Source organism: Solanum dulcamara, chromosome 10 (assembly GCF_947179165.1).
Source record: "Solanum dulcamara chromosome 10, daSolDulc1.2, whole genome shotgun sequence".
In the NCBI taxonomy this organism is placed as follows: domain Eukaryota; kingdom Viridiplantae; phylum Streptophyta; class Magnoliopsida; order Solanales; family Solanaceae; genus Solanum; species Solanum dulcamara.
In genome coordinates this window covers 315,828-338,141 of record NC_077246.1, presented here as the reverse complement: position 1 = coordinate 338,141, position 22,314 = coordinate 315,828, and the positions used below count along the sequence as shown (strand labels likewise).

The 22,314-nt window shown below is 34.8% G+C and overlaps 2 protein-coding genes across 2 annotated transcripts; both read left to right on the top strand.

Moving 5' to 3' along the window:
* Positions 1-1,883: 1,883 nt before the first annotated feature.
* On the top strand, positions 1,884-15,384 carry LOC129870886 (nucleoid-associated protein At4g30620, chloroplastic-like). The gene is made up of 7 exons (XM_055945766.1): positions 1,884-1,995; positions 8,020-8,174; positions 11,741-11,841; positions 11,942-11,981; positions 12,824-12,895; positions 14,246-14,302; positions 15,128-15,384. The coding sequence occupies exons 1-7, from the start codon at positions 1,944-1,946 to the stop codon at positions 15,203-15,205; spliced, it is 555 nt and encodes a 184-aa protein (XP_055801741.1). The 5' UTR covers positions 1,884-1,943; the 3' UTR covers positions 15,206-15,384.
* A 1,304-nt stretch (positions 15,385-16,688) lies between these two features.
* LOC129870427 (uncharacterized) lies at positions 16,689-21,856 on the top strand. The gene is made up of 10 exons (XM_055945216.1): positions 16,689-16,795; positions 18,098-19,081; positions 19,412-19,496; positions 19,619-19,714; positions 20,152-20,304; positions 20,392-20,499; positions 20,599-20,718; positions 20,917-21,042; positions 21,123-21,206; positions 21,560-21,856. Exons 2-10 carry the CDS (start codon positions 18,120-18,122, stop codon positions 21,683-21,685), a joined length of 1,860 nt encoding a protein of 619 aa, XP_055801191.1. The 5' UTR covers positions 16,689-16,795; positions 18,098-18,119; the 3' UTR covers positions 21,686-21,856.
* The last annotated feature ends 458 nt before the right edge of the window (positions 21,857-22,314 follow it).

Sequence of the window (22,314 nt, the reverse complement as noted above, 5' to 3'; positions counted from 1 at the left end):
CCAGCCATTGGAAAAAGTTTGGAAACTATGGATTTCTCACTTGCATTATTATGACACCAGCCATTAGATTTTGTAGTGTTATGTGGTGATCTAGCCAACAGTCCTTTATTATTGATTGACCTAAAGAATATAGAGTTAAATGGTAAAAACACATAAACTATTATTTTTTGATTTTCATATTTTAATTATTTATTATTATATTTAGGTATAATCATACGTGATTTGTTATATAGGATGCATATATTTTAGGGAAAAGGCATAAATTCTCTTCTGAAGTTGTACCGAAAAATCGGTTACATACTTAAACTATCATAACGATTTATTACACACCTAACTATCTAAAAGTGAAACTATTACCCCCTATAATTGACGTGGAAAAAAACGCGTCGGATTATCTGTAAAGTAAAAAAAAATATTAAAAAACACAAAATCACTCCACGTCCTTTCTTCTTCACACCCACCTACCATCTTCTTCTTCACACTCATCTCCATTTACTCTCATTTTGAATCTTGATTTTTTTCTTTCAAAACCCATTAAAGTAAAAAAAAATTAAGTGTGTAACTGACTTTTTGATATAACTTCAGGAGGAAATTTATGTTTTTTCCCTATATTTTATGCGATTACATGCAAAATGCATGTGTTTAATTAAAAGTTAAAATTATCTAAATATTGGCCATCAAAGAAGTATGGTAAAAATAGTAAACCTTCATTCAATATTATAATCTGAGTTTCGAATCCAAACATTAAGAACAAAATTCACTTGATAATAACATTTTGAAACGTAAATTTAAATTAATCACATCAACAATATTGAATGATTTTGGGGAAAAAAACAATTTGCTAGGGGAAGAGTCCATTCTATACGTAAGTCCTAACTTATGTGTTTACATATGTCACTCTTTCCAGCCCCAACCTATCTTAGCTATCAGAATCAATGCTATGCCAAGAGCTGGCAATTATCTTTGAATGCACAAAAGTTAAAATTTTGATTTCAAATATATTTCAAAAGTGGGGTATAAGTTTCTTGAAGTTTTGTTATATTACCTTTTTCAATAATTTAAGGAAGGTGATACATTAAATTACATTAATAATTTTATTTTACGATATAAGTAAAAGTTAATGATTTATCGAAAATAATTTTTCTATTTTCTTAAAGTCGGAATATGACTTTCTCAAATTTCATCGGTGAGATTTCATTGATTTTGTTATTAACAGTATAAGTAAAATCTTATCTATTATAACTAAAATTTATCTTATTCTCCAAGTTACTACTCTCACATGTTATAGATAGTTACTTGTAAGTAACATGATAGCAAATGCAGATCCACCATATTAGTTGCAAGTTCGACCACAAAAATTTTAGTCTAGATATTATATTTATGTCAGAAAATTCACTTAATATGTATAAAATATTTATTTCGAAGCCAATAAACAAAAAAGATCATTTAATTTGAATCGTAAATTCAATTCTGTTCTATATAAAAGCTAAACTCTTATTTAGAATACATAAATTACTGAGCTGACAAGTAAGCATTTTAATTTTGAGAGTTTATATTTGGATACAATAAATTGGTCTCAACTGATAAAAACACTCTAACTCATTTCTACCATGGACATGACATAGACATGGCATGGGACTATTTAACTGACAATGAAAATGAGTTGAGGTGTTTAAATGTCCACTCTCAAAGTTGAAATACTTACTTGTCAGCTAAGCTCAAGTTTGAGTATATGTTAATACATTTTGCCTATTTAAAAGAATGCAAGTACAAACTTTTAGAAGTATTAGAGGTCATCTTGATATTTTCAAAACCTGAGAGGGCAAAAACGCTTATCCAGAAGTACTACAACAGCGGACTTGGATAAAGATATTTTCTTTATATCTTCTTCTTTTAAAAAAACTCATTTTTCTGCAAAAAAAAAAGGTTTTGTGGTGAAAAAAATGGCGTCTACAAGTGCTTTCACAGCTGGAATTTCAAATCTTCATAGCTTCAGTAAGCTCTTTTCTCTCTCTCTCTCTCTATATATATATATATATATATTGGGGGAATTTTTAGTTTAGAGAACTAAAAAAATTATTTTGTATTGGAATGAATATCTAGTATTTATATAGTCAATAATACTAATTTAGGGTTGTGGTGTTGTTGATTGTTAATTTTTTAGCACTAATTATTTTCAGAACAAATTGGCAATATAGTTAGTACGTCTAATTTATCTTGCTTGGTTCAGATATTCAGAAAATGATATGAAACAAGCTTAAAGGAAGAAATGGGATTCATATAATCGACCCAAACTTGTTTGGGGCTAAGGCGTTGTTCGTCGTTGTTGTTATGGCCTTATGTTGGTATACAGTTCTTAATTGCTAATGGGGTTGTGGTGATAGTTTACAAAATGCCCTAAAAAAGGAAGAGAGCCATTCGGTCGAAGCTATTAGCTTTCTTGCTTTAAAGCTAACAACTTTCTTTCTTGAAAAAGTCTAAATTTGATGGTAATCACAAAATTTTCCAACTCTTGGAAGTTCTATCCAACTTGTTTGTGTCTAAGGCGTTGTTGTTATTATGCCTTAGGTGTAGAGTCCTTAATTGCTAATGGGGTTGTGTTGATAGTATACAAAATGCACCCAAAAAAATGATATAGCCATTATGTCGAAGCTTTTAGCTTTCTTGATATAAAGTTTGCAATGTCTAATTTTGATGGTAATCACAAAGTTTTCCTACCCTTGGACTTGGAAGTTCTATCCAACTTGTTTTGGTGGAATACCTACCACCTCCCACCAACAATTGGTACTAGGTAACTCTGTCCACTAAGACTAGGATAAATTAGAAGAATCACCTAGTATTTTTTGTCTCCGCTGGGATTTGAACTTGGGACCTCATGACTCTCAACCACTTCATTGACCACTAGGCCACACCCTTGGGTGCCTAAGAGGGGATTGTTCTATCCAAACATCCTTCCAAAATTTGGTTTTACTGCCACTTCCAACGTTGATATATAAGTTTTCCTCCATTTGTGCCCACAAGCTTCTAATTGATCTCCACACTCCCACACCATAAGGTTCAACTATGTTCTCTGTACACTAAGGGCTTAGCTCACCATACTTAGCTGTATTCACCTCTTTCCAGAGGGCATTTCCCTCCTCAGTAGTCTCAAGTTTTTAATTCCCAGCCCCCATCCGTCTTTGCTAAGGAGTACAGTCTTCCAGTTTACTAAGTTGTAGCCTTTTCCTTCCCTTTTACCTTACCATAGGAATTTTCTCCTTAACTTGTCTAGTTTTTTCACTACTTTAGCTAGGATTGGGAATAAAGACATCACATAAGTGGGCAATGAGTCAAGAACGGAGTTTATGAGGATCAACCTTCCACCTAGAGAAAGATATTGAGCCTTCCATGTAGATAGCTTCTTTTAAGTTTTCTCCAGAATATCATCCCATATTTCCAAAGCTTGTGTTTGCTACCCAATGGCATGCCCAGATAGGTGGTGGGCAGTTTCTCCTCCCTACACCCCAGTATACTTGCCAATTTCTGAATCTGAGGTACCTTATTCACAGGAAAGATACTTTTTCCCCAGTTCACTTTCAATCCAGAGTCTGCTTCAAACAATACCAATATCACCCTAATATAGCCGATCTGTTCTGCTATAGGTTCACAAAAGGTGACGGTGTCATCTGCATAGAGCATATGCCCAATTTCTCTTACTTCCCCCCTCCCCCCTATACATTCCACTTCAAAGCCTCTGATCCACCTATTTTGTGCTGCAATCCTCATCATACCATCAAAACCCTCCATTGCCAAAATGAAGGGGAAAGAGGATCTCCTTGTTTCAGTCTAAGGCGTTGTTGTTGTTAGCTTAAGTTGGTGTCGAGTTCTTAATTGCTAATGGGGTTCTTTTAATAGTATACAAAATGCCCCAAAAAGGAAGAGAGCCATTCGGTTGAATCTATTAACTTTCTTGATATAAAACTAGCAACTTTCTTTGTTGAAAAAGTCTTAACTTTGATGGTAATCACAAAATTTTCCAACTCTTGGAAGTTCTATCCAACTTGTTTGGGGCTAAGGCGGCGTTCTTGTTATGGCTTATGTTGTTTTACCGTTCTTAATTGCTAATGGGGTTGTGTTGATAGTACACAAATGCCCTAAAAAAATGAAAACAGCCATTCAGTCGAAGCTATTAATTTTTTTGATATAAAGCTAGCAACTTTCTTTATTGAAAAAGTCTAATTTTGATGGTAATCACAAAAGTTTCCAACCCTTGGAAGCTCTATCAAATTTGTTTGGGACTAAGGCGTTGTTGTTATGGCTTATGTTGGTGCACAATTCTTAATTGCTAATGGGGTTTTGTTGATAGTATACAAAATGCCCTTAAAAAATGAAGAGAGTCATTCGGTCGAAGCTATTAGCTATCTTGGTATAAAGCTAGGAATTTTCTTTGTTGAAAAAGTCTAATTTTGATGGTAATCACAAAATTTTCTAATCCTTGGAAGTTCTATCCAATTTGTTTGGGGCTAAGGTGTTGTTGTTATGGATTGTGTTGGTGTACAGTTCTTAATTGCGAATGGGGTTGTATTGATAGTTTTACAAAATACCCTAAAAAAATGAAGAGTCATTCGGTCAAATCTATTAGCTTTCTTGATATAAAGCTAACAACTTTCTTTGTTGTAAAAGTCTAATTTGATGGTAATCACAAAATTTTCCAACCCTTGGAAGTTCTATATACACATACACACACAAATATATATTTATGTTAAGTTTGCACCCTTTGCCATGAAGGAGTAGCAGGGATGTAGCAAAGAGTTAATGAATCTAAACTCAGTATTTTCGACATGAAGTATAGACGTACGTGTGAAGAATCGCTATAATTTCAAGAAATGTAATTCTGAAGGCATTTCAAATGGTTATTCACACTACAAATAATAAATTTAACCAAGCTTCAAACTTACTTAACTCGTCTTCGTGAAACACGCCGCACAACTATTGATTAGGTCACTTTGTCTTGGGATGTATATTTTCTGATGCCCTTTTGTTTTCTTATCCTCCATTAACATAAAGTTTATTCATTAATTGTTTTCGAGAAGTGATACTTATAAAAAGAAAAATGTTGTGGTTATTTATACGCATCAAGAATTTCTTTTATGGTAGATAATTTAATTCCTAGCCTAATGTTGTAATTGGAAGTAATATTGCCTTTATGATGAAAATTATAGTAGCAAAATGAAATGACGATACTTGGGGACCTGTTTGGCCGAAAATATTTAGGGAAAAACTTGGCAAATACTGTTTGGCCATACAATTTGCCATTATTTGGCAAATGTTTTTGGCAAACAATCCAAATTCCCAAATACTAGAAAAGAAAACTAGTAGTTGGGTTAAATTCTATTATTTGGGAACTTTTAAAAATTACCCCAAACTTTTATATTTTATAAAAACTCCCATCATTTATAGTTTTGGACTGGAGTTCAGTCCTAATTCAACAACAACAACAACAACAATAACCCAGTGAAATCCCACAACATGGGGTCTGGGGAGGGTAGAATGTACGCAGACCTTACTCCTACCAAGGTAGGAAACAACCGTCCTACCTTGGTAGGATTTCAGTCCTAATTCGTTGTACAAAATTTATACAGTTATATACATATTTTATATAGTTTTTATCCGAGCTTGATCTCCGAAGTGACTTCCAATTACAAGTAGTAATAGTAGTTTTCGTATACAAAATCAATGGTATTTCCCTTTTGTTTTCTTCCTCTTTTTTGAGATTCATATTAGTTGTGTTCATTGTCATGACTTTTCACTGAGCATGTTCATTGTAAAATAATAATAATACAAACTTATGAGTATTTTAAATAGTTTTTAGAACTTATGGATATAAATCATATTTCTCCCAAAAACTATGGCCAAATGCATGATGAAACTTCACCCAAAACTTAACCCAAAAATGACTTGTCAAAACTATTTGGGAATCTATGGCCAAACACTAGCTCAATACATGATTTGTAGATGAGTAACAACAAGATCTGAATTTTAAAGTTAAGATAAGGTAAATATTTTAATTACTTGGCGAACTTTACTAAGTTATGATTAGTAAGTGCAAATAATTTGAAGAAATATTAGTTACATACCAAAATCTTCCATTTTTTTCTTAAAAGAACCAAACTATAATAAATCTAAATTTGTAACTTGAAAAGGAAAAAATGTTAATGTGCTTATTGAAATTCATTGAGTCTTAGTTTTAAAACAAAACCAAGAAACTTCATTGAGATTTGAACTTTGAGGTAAATAGGTAAATGTTGTAATACACTTGATGAATTTTCCTAAGCTATGATTGGTAAGTGAATGTAAATTGAAGAAACATTAGCTATGTACCAAATATTTTCAACTTCCTTGGTACAACTAAATAAAATTCTCCACTTACATTAACTAAAATAAATCTCAAATTTAACTCGAAAAAGAAAATGTATTTATGTGCTTATTGAAATTTAGCTCGCAAGATTAGGAATGAGGATATCCGGGACAAGGTAGGATTGGCCGCGATAGAGGACAAGATGCAGGAATCAAGACTGAGTATGTGTAGAGAAGATGCACGGATGCCCCAATGCGGAGGTATGAGAGATTGGCTATAAATGGTTTCAAGAGAGGTAGACTGGTAGAGGTAGCCCGAAGAAGTATTGGGGAGAGGTGATTAGACATGACATGACGCAGCTTCAGCTTACCGAGGGCATGAACTTAGATAGACAGTTATGGATGACACATTTTCCTCATAAAATATTAGGGTTGGAGGTTAGTTAGTTAGTTGAGTGTTATCTCGCTTATTCCTCTTAACTATTAGTCATACTATTAGTTGTATTACTCTTGTAGTTTCTTTGTCCTTTGAGTTTACTTATTATTTGTGTTTTTTTACACTTTGATTATCATTGTATCTTGCTATGACTATTGTTTAGGATCATTTGTCAGATTGTCTGTAGTAGTTTGCCATGACTATCTTCATTTCCGTTATTTCTTTCTCTATGCTACGTTGGACTGTTTTTTCTTGTGGTGAGGGTCTAAAAAGAACAACCTCTCTACATCTAAGGTAGTGGTAAGGTTTTCAGACCCTATTGTGGGATTACACTGGGTATTTTGTTGTTGTGTATAGTTTTAAATAGGCTTAATGCATAGTTTTCTCCCCGAGTTTGTAGTCAAGTCCTTTTTACACTCCCTCCTTCATGGGGAACCTTTTACACACCGCATATTTTTCCGAATGTATTTAAAACACACCACTTTTGTGCTTAATGAGTTCCTCAAAACATGTGCATGTCACGAACCAATAGGATGGGGACACATGTTATTAACTTAATACAACAACAACAACCCAGTGAAGTCCCACAACATGGGATGTTATTAACTTAATGAAACACTTAAAATAACAAATATACCTCCATCTTCTTCCCAGTAATGAATAAGTTTGAGTGGGAGTACTTTTCTAAGTTGTTGAATATGTTGACCTTCGTATTACTTGTACCAATGTGCTTCTACCATTAAGAGAAAAGGTTCTTGCTTAACCATCAGGCTGTGTTCTAGAAGTTTGTTTGAAAAATCTTCTGGATTTAGAGAAAAGGGAATTGTATATTTTTTTTAAATAAAGGCAGCCTAATGCACTAAGATCGCTCTATGTGCGGGTTTCAGGGATGGGTCTGACCACAAAGATCTATTGTATGCATCTTTACTCTGCATTTCTGCAAGAGGTTGTTTCCATAGTTCGAACTCGTGACCTCCAGGTCACATGACAGCAACGTCACCAGTTACGGCGTAGCTCCCCTTTCATTTACGCCAAATGGCTTATCTTCGAGTGTCAATATTTAGTCAGAATTTCCTTCCATTTAAACATGTATGTGTTGTTCAAGTATTACCTTCTTGGAGTTCTTTATTCAGCATTCAGTTTACTCTTACAAATGCTAGCTATTAAGTCTTCTTTCAGTTATACCTCCCTGGAAAAATTAAGCACATAATGAAAAATATAGTTTTTCCCAATTTTGGTCTTTGCAGACAAACCGTGTCCTAGTGCAAATCAAGTTGGTATGTGGACTTTATCAAGATCCGGCTATCGAAAGGGTTTAGATAATCCCAGACCTCTGCAAATATGTTCTCTGTTTGGAGGAAAAAAGGACAATAATGAGCAGAACAATGATGCTCCTTCAAAGGTATCTGAGTATATCCCTTTCGTTGTATAGTATTTTATTGTTTACATTGACATTGGACTATCTTATTTGATGACTTGTCAGTGATCATTTTAAGATATATATACATGCACAGAAAGACCATATTGCAAAATCTTCTTCTAGTAGCTTGCTAGTTTTATTGTTCAAATGTTTTTTTAGCTTGCTAGTATTATCTCTGCAAATAAAAGATTGTGTTGTTTGGTAATAACATTGACTGTAAACTGGAGCTCTTGTTAACGTCATTATTACCCTTAATTATGAGTAGTAGATCACATGATACAAAGGTGAATGGAGAGCCTTGAATTCACTTCTCTCTGTTCAAATTATCGTGATTTGAAGTGGCCTCAAGGTTTGGCATTCATAGATCCTTCCATGAACTAGTAACCTGTTTGGCTTTGGCCAAGCTTCTGGAAAGCCAAAAGTGCCGTTTTTTTTCCAGAAAATTGAGGTGTTTGGCCAAACTTTTGAAATAAAATAGTGTTTTTGAGTAGTACTACAAGTTGGTTTTCAAAGGCTAAACAAGTTAGCTTTTCTCCTGAAACACTTTTGGAACATTGGTCAAGCACAAATACTACTCTAATATTGACAAAATGTTTTTCAAATTAATTAGCCAAACACAAACTGCTACTTTTCTAAAAGCATTTTTCAGATAAATAGATATTGGAAGTTTGGGCAAACAAGCTATAACTGTGGGTAGTACAAGTGTTTAACCTTGAACTGGATGAGGAGTCTTGGTTGAGGACTCTTTATCAAATACTGAGATATGTTGCACATATTTGGTGTTCTGACATCTAGGGCGGTTCACAGTTTTGGTTAAAACCAAAATCAAACCGAAAATTTAACCAAACCGAATAAAAAAACGACATTCAGTTTGGTTTGGTTTGGTTTTAAATTTGAATAACCGATAATATTTGGTTTGGTTATGGTTATAGAAAAAAATAACCGAATAAATAACCGAACCGAACCAAACTGATAATTATATACTTAAAATTTATAATTATTTATATGTATAATATTAGTTCTTCATAAATAATTAAAGATATTTTATACCTTTTAATTATTAATTTAATATTAATATACTTATTTTTAAGGCCCAACAATTCAAACCCAACTCTCAAGACCAATTAGAAATTCTAATAAACACTAAACAGCGGTCCAAGTCCAACAATCCAAGCCCATTAGCCCAACTCTCAAGCCCAATTCTAAATCCTAAATTTCTAATAAGCACTAAGCACTTGAGCAGCAGGCAGCAACATAAAGTAAACGTTAAAACTTTAAAACCCTAGTATCTGTTTTCCTTTTACATTTTTGTTCCTCTCACGTTGGTTTCTCACAAAGTCACAGACTCACAGTCATAGACTAACAGTGAAGGCTCAAGAGCAACCTCAACTCCTCAACCCCAAGTATAAGATTGTCAAATTTTGAGAAGGTTTGTAGGGAGTTTTTCAAATTTTAAATTGATTTTAAGTTGTTTTCTTTTTTTTTCGAATGTTTAAGTTGTTTCCTTTTCTGTTTTGAACCTCTGTGGGTCGTGAGGAAAAAAGAGGTTCATAAGAATTTGAAGAATGTAGAGAGAGAATATTTGAATTATCTCGGCTAGTAATAAACCGAATAACCGAATCAAACCGAACCAAACCGACAATAACCAAACCCGTGGTTATTATTTTTCTTGGTTTGGTTATGGTTTTAGTCATTTAATAACCGATTAAATTGGTTTGGTTATGGTTTTAATCAATAACCGACCCAAACCGAACCATGAACACCCCTACTGACATCCAAGACCATATCTTTCATTGATGCATAAAATTTTCTTTCAAGTTTGTCCAGGACTTGAATAGAATTGTTGTGTATTCATTCATCAATACCCCAACATATTCGTAAGAGTGAACATGATACCACCCCCGCCCCCTCCTAAATTATCACCATTTTGCGAGTTCCGTATCTAAACTATTGGGTGTTCATGTTAACCCCTGGACTCTAAGTCCCTTTAGATTTAAAGTCCCCTGGTTGAATACGTGGCAAAATGTTTGGGATAACTTGCTGAGAGGCACGTGGGAGATAAAAAAAAACCTTAGATTGAGTCCACCTAGCACAGTGAGTTCATGGTAGTTCGGTTGGGGGGAGGTTGTGAACACTCAATAGTGTAGGTATGAAACTCAATTCAATGATAGTTTAAGGGGAGTTATAGAAAAATTTCCACATGTACTGCCACATGGTATTCTTTGGAGTAGCTTTAGGAGCATGATGTTCGCGTAGTATGTCATAGTGAATACCTTCCTCTGTAATCTCTTCTCTGGTCTCTCTTTTTGAGAGAAGACTTTCTACCTCGCATGCCTATGAAGAACTTCAAGTCTATCGGAAAAGGATGTGTGGTAACCCTATTCCTCTAGGAGGTATTTTTATATGAGTTCATTGTAGTTCAGGGGGCTTCTGCAAATAACCAATTGTTTAGGTATGTAACTTGCAAACAATGATAATTTACGTTTTTTTCCTATTCACTCTATTCGTAAGGCTTGTCATTTTTCCCATTTTAGCAAAATTTCTTCCCATGTAAGCACTCAATTGGAAAGTGGGTCTTTTTCATCTCCCATGAAAGCAATCATCGTTGTCATATTCACACGTCAAAAACCTAATCAGTTGTTGTCGTTGATGTTGTTGTTTTGGCACCTGGACTTCTAGACTGACAAAAGAGCTGCCATTCTCATAAAGTTGATTCACAGACTAAAACACGACATGTCTTCATCACAAGGAGAATTTTAAACCAATTCATCTAAACCGTCTGTTGGAAAATCTTGTGTTCAACTTTAAAGCTTGATATCCTCAACCAGAAAAACAGATGATAAAGGGAGCAGGTTAGAGGGATGGATCCATTATCAACCAAGTTTCGAACCATGTGCAACTAAGCCTCGGTGATTTCTCATTTTTTTTTTTAAAAAAGAAGCTAGTGAAGATCATTTTTTACACTTAATTTAGGTTAAGTATTGGGGCACATTTGTTTGGATCACTTTGCAATAAAAGGCAATAATTGGTATTAGGATGAAATGAGTCCTAATGGAAGTGGAACGAAATGAATATTGAGGAGTCAATTATAATGGACCCAACTTGTATGAGTTTGGGCTTATATGTTGTTGTTTACTTTCACTGTGCACTTTGAAGATGGTGTTCGACCAAGCTTGTAGGAGAAGAAAAAGTGTTTTTGAGTAGAAGCAGAAGCTATTTTTGAGAAGTTGAAAAAAATAGGTTCTCCACGAAAGTACTTTTCTGAAAAACACTTCTGAGAAAATACTTTAAAAGCTTGACCAAATACTAATTGCTACTCAAAAGTGTTTTTAAAATTGATTAGCCGAACACAAATTGCTTTTCACCAAAAGTACTTTTTTTAAAAGCACTTGAAAAAATAAGCCGGTTTTAGAAGTTTGGCCAAACAAGCTATTAGCATACTTATTATTCTATATTCAACTTTCCCATGCGTAACCTATTGGTTCACTCATCAAAACTGCTGTGCTATTTCATTGTAACCAACCTCAAGTTTTTTATATTGATCGTAGGCAGGTCTTTTTGGCAACATGCAAAACTTATACGAGACGGTGAAGAAGGCACAAAATGTGGTTCAAGTTGAGGCAGTGCGAGTACAAAAAGAGCTTGCTTTGTATGTTTTTAATAGTGCCCTTTGTAATATGTTTTAACCTTTCTGTGAACTAATCTTTATCGTTTTCTACTTATTCTTTTTTGGTGGTTTGTATTTTCAGAGCAGAGTTTGATGGATACTGTGAAGGTGAACTAATCAAGGTATGTTCTTTTCTTGTTTAATTTTGGTGTCATCTGACTGACCAGATCACTTCTAATTGATCGAACGGAAATACTAATTTGACTATTCCGGAAGTTAGAGAAAATGACAAAAATGATCCCTTACGTTTGAGGGTAGGTTCAATATAGTCCCTTAATTATGCACTGAACAGTTTTGGTCTTTTAAGTTTTCCAAAATTTAACACTTTTAGTCCCTGTCAAATATTTGCGGAACTTTGTCCGTTATATTTGACTCTATGAAAGAAAAGGAAATTAGCAGGAACTCACATTTAAAGACAATTTCTTAGTTTCTGCTATTTGATTTATTTCTAGAGTCTGGTGCAACTGTTGATGTGTAATTTTTGCTTCTTTTTTTGCATCTTTTAAGTGTCTAGTGCAATTCTTTGTGTTGCATGGATTTAATTGGACTTTCTTGATGTTTTTGGTTTAAAAGAAGAGTTTCACTGTTTCCGTCAAATCTAACGAACATACATATTAAGTGTTAACTTTTGGCAAATTTAAATGGCCATAACTGTCCAGTGCATACTTAACTGACTATTTGTAATCTACCCTCAAACATAACGGCCCATTTCTGTTATTTCTCGCCAATCTTACTTGGCGACTTACGCGTTGGGACTGTCAAACAAGTGAACAACCTTCGTTTTAGACATAGAATGCTCATGCTTGGCCTACTAGTTCTTGTAGCATTTCATGCCAAAACCTTCATTTTAACTTGTTTGGGACTGAAGCATAGTTGTTGTTGTAGACAGATCTTATAAACATTAGAGAAATTCCAATTGAGATACAACTTCATGAGAACTTATAAATATTTGCATCATTTGCAGGTAACGCTATCTGGGAATCAGCAACCGATACGTACCGAAATTACTGAGGCTGCCATGGCATTAGGCCCAGAAGTGAGTATATATTGCATGATCATCTGAGTCATGTACTTCTATCTTATTTGAGCTATCAAAATCTGTTACATACTAGCGGCTTACAGATGGATTCTCAATTATTAATCGTATTTTGCTCTATGCATCAAACAACCATTTTGTCAAGGAGCTAACTCTTATTTTTCCCATTGAGATCCTTGTGCTCTTAATTTTATTCATGCTTGGCCTTTGACATGCTATTTCTTTGAACCATTCTTTCCTGAGAAATCGAGATGCTTTTACTTTCTCTTGAAGTGAGTCCACTATGCATACGGCATTTGTTGTGTACTCCCTCATTCTGTCAGAGCAAATGAGATTATCATGAATGCATCTTTCCATCCTTTTTTTTTCTTAAGATGAAGTAAGATGTTATATTGCTGGCATCAAGAAGATCTATGGCCTTGAGTACAAGAATGAGGTGTTAGCTGCATTACAACCTGTTTTATACTATAAGCACAGGGAGCTAACCAAAAAGGGAATGCATACGGTCAAACCTCTCTATAACAATCATCCTCTATAATAAAATTTCACTATAACAGCCATTTTTTTGTGGAACCGATCTTTAATGTTATGTTATATTATAGGCATAATACATACAGACGCTCAAACGTGGCCTCAGTTGGCAAGTAAACACTACAATTATGTAAATAAACAGCTAGACACTCCAACTCGTTCCCAGTATGTCAGTCCAACATTCCAACTTACAAAATGATCATCTATACACCTCCATAATTTATGTGTCATGTCAGCACTAGGATGAGTTGGGGTGTTTAGTTGCCAATTAATTCCAAGTTGAGTGTCTAGATGTGCACTCTCAAAGTTGGAGTGCTTACTTGCCAGTTGAGGCCAAGTTTGAGTGTCTGTTTATGTATTATTATATGTTCTCTGTAACAATATTTTGCTATAGCAGACAAAAAATATAGGAACAAACGATGTTGTTATGAGAGGCTTGACTATATTTCCATCCTCACTCAAAAATGCTTACCATACACCCTCAAAAACAACATGTTAGCATGAAGGACGTTTTACCTTCTCTCGTCCCTATTTTCTTTGGTCTGTCCCCTATTTTTAGTTTGTGCAGTAATCTATCCAAGTCATTTCTTATTCTTCTCTCGTGGAAGGTGTTTGTAATTGGTAAGAAAATCCCGCATTTCAAGAAGAAATTCCTGGGCATGGATTTGTGTCGTGTCGTTTAATTGGTCTATGCATTGTGGCTTTCGGCTTCTAGGGAGCCCTGTGAAGTATTGCAGTTTACAATCTATGAACCCCTGTGATTTGTGAAACTTCAGTTGCCAAATGTTTAAAAGAGTATTCAATATTTTTCTTGTGCAGAAACTCTCACTCCTGATTACAGAGGCATACAAGGATGCACATCAGAAAAGTGTACTGGTAAGAACCTCAATACTTCTTCCTTTTACTCCCTCTGTTCCGTTTTATGTGACATTCTTTCCTTTTTAGTCTGTTTTATATTTAGAAACAATATAACTTAACCTTCAATTTTACCCTGCATGACATGATTTTAATACCACAAAAATGTTATGACATGTTCAAGACCACAAATTTTAAAAGTTTCTTTTTTTCTTTAACATCGTCTTCTAAACGTCGTTCTATGTCAAACGCTTTCACATAAAGTGTAAGGGAAGGAGTATTTTTTTCTTAACAATCCATCCAAAGGAGGTTAACAATGGCTCCCTATCTTCCAAGCTTTGATTGACAGAGTTTACCTAGTACCTATATTGCATGGACTCTTCAATAATGCTGACACTTTGTTGGACCCTTCAAAGTAGTGCATTTTTGGAGGATCCGACATGGGTGCAACAACCTTTAGGAGATTTCAATCAACATAGCCAGGTACTTTTGTTGGTGGGAGGTAGCAGGTACCTATGGAATTAGTTGAGGTGTGCGCAAGTTGGCTCGAGCACCATGATTATATGAAAAAAACAATGATTTTTCTATGTACACACCAATGTGACACAAGTCTCTGGTCTAGCAGTTGGATGTTGGGACGCTTTACCAACTGAGCAATACTCACTCGTCGTCAACTCAAACTTATATCTAATTCTACCCTTAGATTTTCTTATCTTCTAATATGACCCCTATGTTTTCATTCTATTTGGTAGTATTTCATGTAGGATCTTATTCTCCGATCTTTACTAGTACATGTTTCTATAATTGTTGTATACTTCTTGTTACTTTGTTGTCGTTATTTTTCAGGCAATGAAGGAAAGAATGAGTGATCTTGCTCAGAGCTTGGGAATGCCAGCAGGCCTTGGTGAAGGATTCAAGCAGTAACATCGCTCCACTTAGTTTCAAATTTGTACACTACCAGACACAAGTTTTTTTACATTAAAATTATGAATACAATTTTTATCATATTGTAGTTTATTGTAAGATTATGTACTCAAAGCTTTTGGATTGAAAGTTTAAATTCTTTTATAGTGAAATAGAATTATCAAAGAGTTGAATCATCACTTCAAAAACTCCTCAAAACAAGAAAAAATAACATAATACATAAACATGTCTTTTAACGTGGTGTCAGACGTTTATGTTCTTCAACTTTGATTGTGTATGAGTAGGTATTTAAACTTGTATAAAGTTGAACAAGTGGACAGACGATTCGTTTGAGATACACTCGATTTGATTTATATTATACCCATTTGATTTAATGAAAATGTCCGATTGATCATTGCAACTTCTTTCGTCAGATCTGAATTTTTTAACTAAACAGGAAAATACTTTAATACATTAATGAACCTTACAAGCCATAATTTGTAAGTTTGAATTAATTTGAAAGGAACTTTACTTTTATACCAAAAATGTAAATCAAATTCTCCATTTGCATTAAATTTAATTTAGATAAATCCAAAGTTTTTAATTTAACAAGGAAAATATATCAATGCCCTTATTGATATTCATTGACTCTAGTTTTTAAGTAGATAAATTAAAAGGTCTTCTTTCTTTTGTTACTACCATTTGGTATTTGAATTTATTGGTCCCACTAAGCCTAATACGAGCCATATAAAATTCATTTTGTAAAAAAAAAGAAAAAAAAACTTTACCGCAATATTTTAAAAAATTTATATGGCTCGAATTCAATCAATTTTTTTCTCATTCAGAGTGTCCAATATTAATAATTTACACTTTTATCACTATTTTGTGTTTAGTTTTAGGTTTTTATAGCATAATATTTCACAAGTCATGTCCTGCACATCGCGATCTAAATGAATTTATATCCTATTAGAGGTAAGTTCAATTGTTAAAGAGCAAAAATTAAAAGATCAGCTCATATTTGATAAAATAATACAATATACGTATTAAGGGTTGACTAAATTCAATTTGAGTTAAAAAATTCATATTGGGAATCAAGACGACTTTATATTCCTATCCGAAATCTCTAACTATGAATTAATCGCGATAAAAAAATCTTTTTTAAAAAAAAATATTCTAGAATAACATTCAGTCGTTACAACCTCTGTCACAACCTCTATCCTTCAAATGAGCATTTTGCGAGTACGGATAAATTTCTCACTATAAAATAATTTGTAAACTTTACAAAAAATATAAAAAGTACTAGGTAAATTTTTTACGATAAATTCAATTAAAAAAATATTAAAAAATCGATCCTGAATCATCCGGTAGAGATCAACGGACTCTCGACAAAAAATTCTTATTTCACCTTTTTTCACATGGAATTCGGTTATCAATAATCGGAAAGTCACATATTTGACACAAAGTCAAAGCTGGTGTCTTCTCATATAAATATTCAAAGCATTCTCTTTTTCTCCTTCAATTTTTCGTTTTTCTTTTTCCCTTTCAATTCAATCGATTTGCCCTTTTTTTTTTATTCCTTTTTCATCAGAGTTCCTCAAGAAATTTTGATAGGTATGAATAATTAATACCCTTTTTCTTCTATTTGAACTTACATATATTGTTTATTTATTTGTAATTCTTGCCCTCTTGTGGTTGCTCGTTTCCTGGGTTTGCTGGATTTGTTATGCTGTTATCGATCTGGTTTTTTTTTTTGCTTAAAAAATTGCTTAAAGGGGAGCTTGGATTTGGGTTTTTGAGGTTCGATCTATATTGGGTATTCTTTATTTTTGCTTAATTGAGGAAATAAATTTGAAAAAAAAGCATTTTTTTGGGTCGATTATATTTTGATTGCTTGAATTGTGAAAAACGAATACTGGATTTTTAAAAATTGTTTAAAGGGGTGCTTTGGATTTGGGGTTTTGAGGTTCGATCTATATTGGATTTTCTTTCTTTTTGCTTAATTGAGGAAATATATTTGAAAAAAGAAGTTTTTATTGATTGATTGTAGTTTGATTGCTTGAATTGTGCAAACGAGTAGTGGGTTTTTTATTTGTTGCTTTGAGGATTTGTATGGTTGTATCAAATTTGATTATTTTTATCACCAATGGATGTGGTACCGTGGACATCCCAAATGGGCCCTAATCGCATGAATCAGGATTAGTCGGGCTCCAACACAGGTACCGAACATAAATGGGAAACAAAAAAAAGATTTTTTTTCTCTCTTTTAAGTCAAACTTTAGATTTCCAACTTGTTTTATTGATGATATAATGTGTATGCTCAATGTGGTGAATTCAATTTCTATCTATGCTCTTTTTCTCAATCTTTGAACTTTTAGTTTAGGAAAACACTTAATGAAATGGGTCTGAATAGAATGAAATGAATATAGATGATTCATGTAATGTACCCAACTAGGTTGAGATTGTGGTATAGTTGATTGATTCTATTTTTGAGGTTTGTTTAGCCCTCCTCCCAATCCAAAATATGTAAAGCTTTCAAATTCTAGAAAAAAAATTGAAAACTTTTTTATTGCATAGTTGTGTTCTTTTTTGTGTGGGTGGGGGGGTGGGGGGTAGGGGTGGATAAGCTTTTTTCTGTTCTTGATTGCTTCACTTTCCGCATTTATGTAAGAAAGTACCATTTGTTGAATCTGTTACGGAACCTTGAGTTTGATAGGAGATAAGCTTTTTTCCATTCTTGATTGCTTCACTTTCCTCATTTATGTAAGAAAATACCATTTGTTGATTCTGTTACGTAACCGTGAGTTTGATAATTTTTGAAGCTAACCTTCCGCAATACTGCAAGTTTTATTTTCAGGGGTTTAGTTTGCTGGCTGATCTGTGAGTATTTTCTTAACCTTCATTTTTTGTTTGCAGGGGTATATATTTAGAACCAGAGATGTTAGAGCAGTTACTGATATTCACTAGAGGGGGCTTGATCCTCTGGACGTGTAAGGAGCTTGGAAATGCTCTCAGAGGTTCTCCAATTGACACATTGATTCGTTCATGTCTTTTGGAGGAACGTTCAGGTGCTGCTTCATTTAACTATGATGTACCAGGAGCTGCATACACTCTTAAATGGACGTTTCACAATGATCTGGGGCTTGTGTTTGTTGCTGTGTATCAGAAAATTCTTCATCTTTTGTATGTGGATGAATTGCTTTCTATGGTTAAGCGAGAATTCTCAGAGATTTATGATCCGAAAAGGACTGTTTACAATGAATTTGACGATGTATTTCAGCAGCTTAGGAAGGAGGCCGAGGCACGTGCTGAGGAAATGAAGAAATCGAAGCAGGTGAACAAGCCTGTGAACCATAATCTTGGTAAGAAGCAAGGACAAGTGCAGAAGGGCATTATGGATGGAGGTAATCAAAAAAAGGGTGGTGCTGAACCAGGAAATGACGGTGGAGATGGTGATAAAGTAAATAGTCGTGCCATGGAAAATGGCAATGGACGTTCTAAAGGTAGTAATGGAAATGGAGTAGTGCAGGCTAATGGTAAAGAGAACAGAAGTTCTGGTTCTGGGGCTTTTGATGTAAATAAGCTACAGAAGCTTAGGGCTAAAGGTGGAAAGAAAACCGATACCGTTGCAAAGGATTCCAAGGCAGAGCCTACAAAAAAGACAAAGAAGAACAGAGTCTGGGACGATTCACCTAAGGAGTCGAAGTTGGATTTCACGGATCCTATGTGTGAGAATGCGAATGAGAATATAGCAGTTGTGGAAGCAGTTCAAGGTGAGAGTATGATGGACAAAGAGGAGATTGTGAGTAGTGATAGTGAGACTGAGGAGGATGAGGAGCCAGGGAAAGACAGCAAGGTCGAGGCAAAGAAGAAAGGGTGGTTCTCATCCATGTTCCAGAGGTAATTCTCCTTGTTCGGGAAAAGAAATGAGTTCATTTTTATGAAAATTAGTTAATGTAATGGTTGATATATCTATCATATAGTCCTCACAAAATGGATCAATGGGTATATATAGATCAGAAAGATTTTCACCCACTTCCGTTATTAATCACCATGAAATTGGCCTAATTTGATTATCAGACACTAAAGTATAATTTGTTTTGGGGTTTTATATGAAAATCTGATAAATATTCAATAAAAATGGGGAAAAAAAATTACTTTCAAGATAATGGATCGCGGTTTCTGACTGTCAAATGCTGGGCATAACTTGGGTTGCTGTTGTGTCTCCAGTATCGCAGGAAAGGCAAATTTGGACAAAGCTGACTTAGAGCCAGCTTTAAAAGCTCTTAAGGACAGGCTGATGACCAAGAATGTGGTAAGTTTACAGTTGTTACCTTCCCGCGTTCGTTCTCCTTAACCTTCCCCAATTGATGACCATATTTCTATCAGTTGTTTTCATTCTATAATTGGTTGATGAGTGTTACGCATGTCTTACAGGCCGAGGAAATTGCTGAAAAGCTTTGTGAATCAGTGGCAGCAAGTTTGGAGGGTAAAAAGCTTGGCTCATTTACAAGAATTTCTTCAACAGTTCAGGTAAGAGAGTTGGAAGTTGGAACCTTCATTCATTTACAGAGTAGAGCATTAACTAGCTTTAAAGTACTTGAACTTGGAGGAACAATGCCATTTAAGAAGTGTTCAAGTCCAAGGTCTTTGAAATCATACCCCTGAACATCTTCTAGCTTTTAAGGAAAAAAGGAAGAGTTAAGATGGAAAGGTGTTTCCAAAGTCAAGTTATTGCATGCCAAAACTTGAAAAATCTCTTCATCTATTTTTTTACTTTTGGTATAGTCTGACCATTTCTTGAGTCGAGGGTCTACCAGAAACAACCTCTCTACCTGCCAAGTAGGGGTAAGGTCTGTGCACGCTCTACCCTCCCCAAACCCCACTTTTGGGACTATACTAGGTACGTTGTTGTTGGTGGTGGTATAGTCTGAGCATACTAATATGGGGTATTGAATTGATCAAACCAGACAGCAATGGAGGAGGCCCTTGTTCGCATCTTAACTCCAAAACGTTCCATTGATATCTTGAGGGATGTTCATGCCGCAAAGGAACAAGGGAAACCATATGTTGTGGTTTTTGTAGGAGTTAATGGGGTTGGAAAGTCAACCAATCTTGCTAAGGTAAACTAAGAGCTCTTTTTTTTTCTTTAACTTCAAGGGCCCTTGTATATCTTCTGATGTGGTTCTTTATATGTAATTTTGCTGCAGGTTGCTTATTGGCTTCAGCAGCACAAGGTCAATGTTATGATGGCGGCTTGCGACACATTTCGATCCGGAGCTGTAGAGCAGTTGCGCACTCATGCTCGGAGACTTCAGGTATGCCATGATTGGAAATTTTATACTTGTTGAAATTATTGGTCTTTGCTGGGGGAGAGATTGCACGAGTTAGTTTCTGACATTGGATTGCCTTATCAGGTCCCCATATTTGAGAAGGGCTATGAGAAGGATCCTGCTATTGTTGCCAAGGAAGCAATCCAGGAGGCTAATCGAAATGGTTCAGATGTCGTTCTTGTTGATACAGCCGGTCGAATGCAGGTATGATTGAATTTCTTACCAGTTTTAGGAAGTCCCTGTAGGAGTACTATGCATAGAACAATAGTAGAATATTTTCTTGGATACTAATAGGGGTTTCTACTGTTAGTTTCAACATCCACCCTTGCAGCTGAGCTACTTTGTTTCTTGTTTTCATCTTTCACTTCCTTAATATTTATGCACAACTGTCATATTCCACAGGATAATGAACCACTGATGCGAGCACTTTCGAAGCTTATATATGTGAACAGTCCAGATCTGATCCTTTTTGTTGGTGAGGCACTTGTTGGAAATGATGCTGTTGATCAGTTATCAAAGTTCAACCAGGTTTGCCTATAATGGTGATGATGCTTTCCCATAATTTTAACGTTTGTCCCATCATTTGACATGTTCTCTTATTTCTGCAGAAACTAGGTGACCTTTCACCCTCACCAAATCCAAGATTGATCGATGGAATTCTCCTTACCAAGTTTGACACCATTGATGATAAGGTACACAGTCATAGTCTTTTCCCATTAACCAGTTTGATGCCTGCCTATGTTACTTTACCGAGTTTATGATGCTAATATTCTTCTTACTTATTTGATTATCATTCTGATATTCAACATTTAAATGTCAAAATATATTTCAGTCACATTAGTATATTTAATTTAGGTCCTATGATTTCGAGTCATATCAGATATATACCGATAGAAAATAGAGAGAATTTCTACTATTTTTGAATGATATTGGCTTGAGACAAGCTTAAATGGAGTGACAAGATTTATATAGCCGATTCCCACTTGAGTTTGAGATTAAGGCATAGTAGTAGTCGTTGTATTCTTACATTCAACGTTTGACACAGGTGGGAGCAGCATTGTCCATGGTTTACATATCCGGAGCCCCGGTCATGTTTGTGGGATGTGGTCAGTCCTACACAGACTTGAAGAAGCTGAATGTCAAGTCCATAGTGAAGACACTCCTCAAATGAGAAACACAAATCTGTCTCTACGTTTTAGCTTGGCTTTTAATATGTTTGTTTAAGAAGTGTGAACACTTTGGATGTTGCTGCTGCAGTTCTGTTCTGTTCTGTTTGTAACTTGTATACTCCCATCTGCGATCTCTCACTATTTTGACTTTTAAGGTGAATTATTGGACTTAATGGAGTGTGCTAACTACTGATCCCCCCCTCCCCTCCCACACACACAAAATCCTCTCACCATTCCATCACATCGTTTGGTGGTGAGCTCGTATGTACTACGTATATTTCGTACCAGTGTACATTATCCAAGATCTCTGGTTAAAAGATGGATGAGTATGTACCGCTCCATCATACCCTTTGGGGGTGAAGCTTGGGAGGCAATATGTCTACACCTCTTGATGTACTATCTATCTTTCGTACTCGTGTACGCTTATCATGAAAAACCTACATAAAGGAAAGAAAAAGATCACAATTGGGTAGTTTGATTGAATTTGAACCCTTTTAATGTCCCCCCCCCCTGCTATATCTATTAACAGAGTAAATATTATTGGATTGGGTAAAACATCCAAGCTAGTTCATATATATGGTGATTGGTGATTATGGCTACGAATATCTAATTGTTGATTATGAGTATGAAT

What these genes read in the sequence shown, in the direction of transcription:
- LOC129870886 (XM_055945766.1), top strand. Translation starts at nt 1,944, where the DNA reads ATGGCGTCTACAAGTGCTTTCACAGCTGGAATTTCAAATCTTCATAGC. An exon ending in ACAATGATGCTCCTTCAAAG is followed by an intron (nt 8,175 to 11,740) that starts GTATCTGAGTAT and finishes TATTGATCGTAG; the next exon opens with GCAGGTCTTTTTGGCAACAT. An exon ending in CCATGGCATTAGGCCCAGAA is followed by an intron (nt 12,896 to 14,245) that starts GTGAGTATATAT and finishes TTTCTTGTGCAG; the next exon opens with AAACTCTCACTCCTGATTAC.
- LOC129870427 (XM_055945216.1), top strand. Translation starts at nt 18,120, where the DNA reads ATGTTAGAGCAGTTACTGATATTCACTAGAGGGGGCTTGATCCTCTGG. An exon ending in GAATTTCTTCAACAGTTCAG is followed by an intron (nt 19,715 to 20,151) that starts GTAAGAGAGTTG and finishes TGATCAAACCAG; the next exon opens with ACAGCAATGGAGGAGGCCCT. An exon ending in AGTTATCAAAGTTCAACCAG is followed by an intron (nt 21,043 to 21,122) that starts GTTTGCCTATAA and finishes TTATTTCTGCAG; the next exon opens with AAACTAGGTGACCTTTCACC.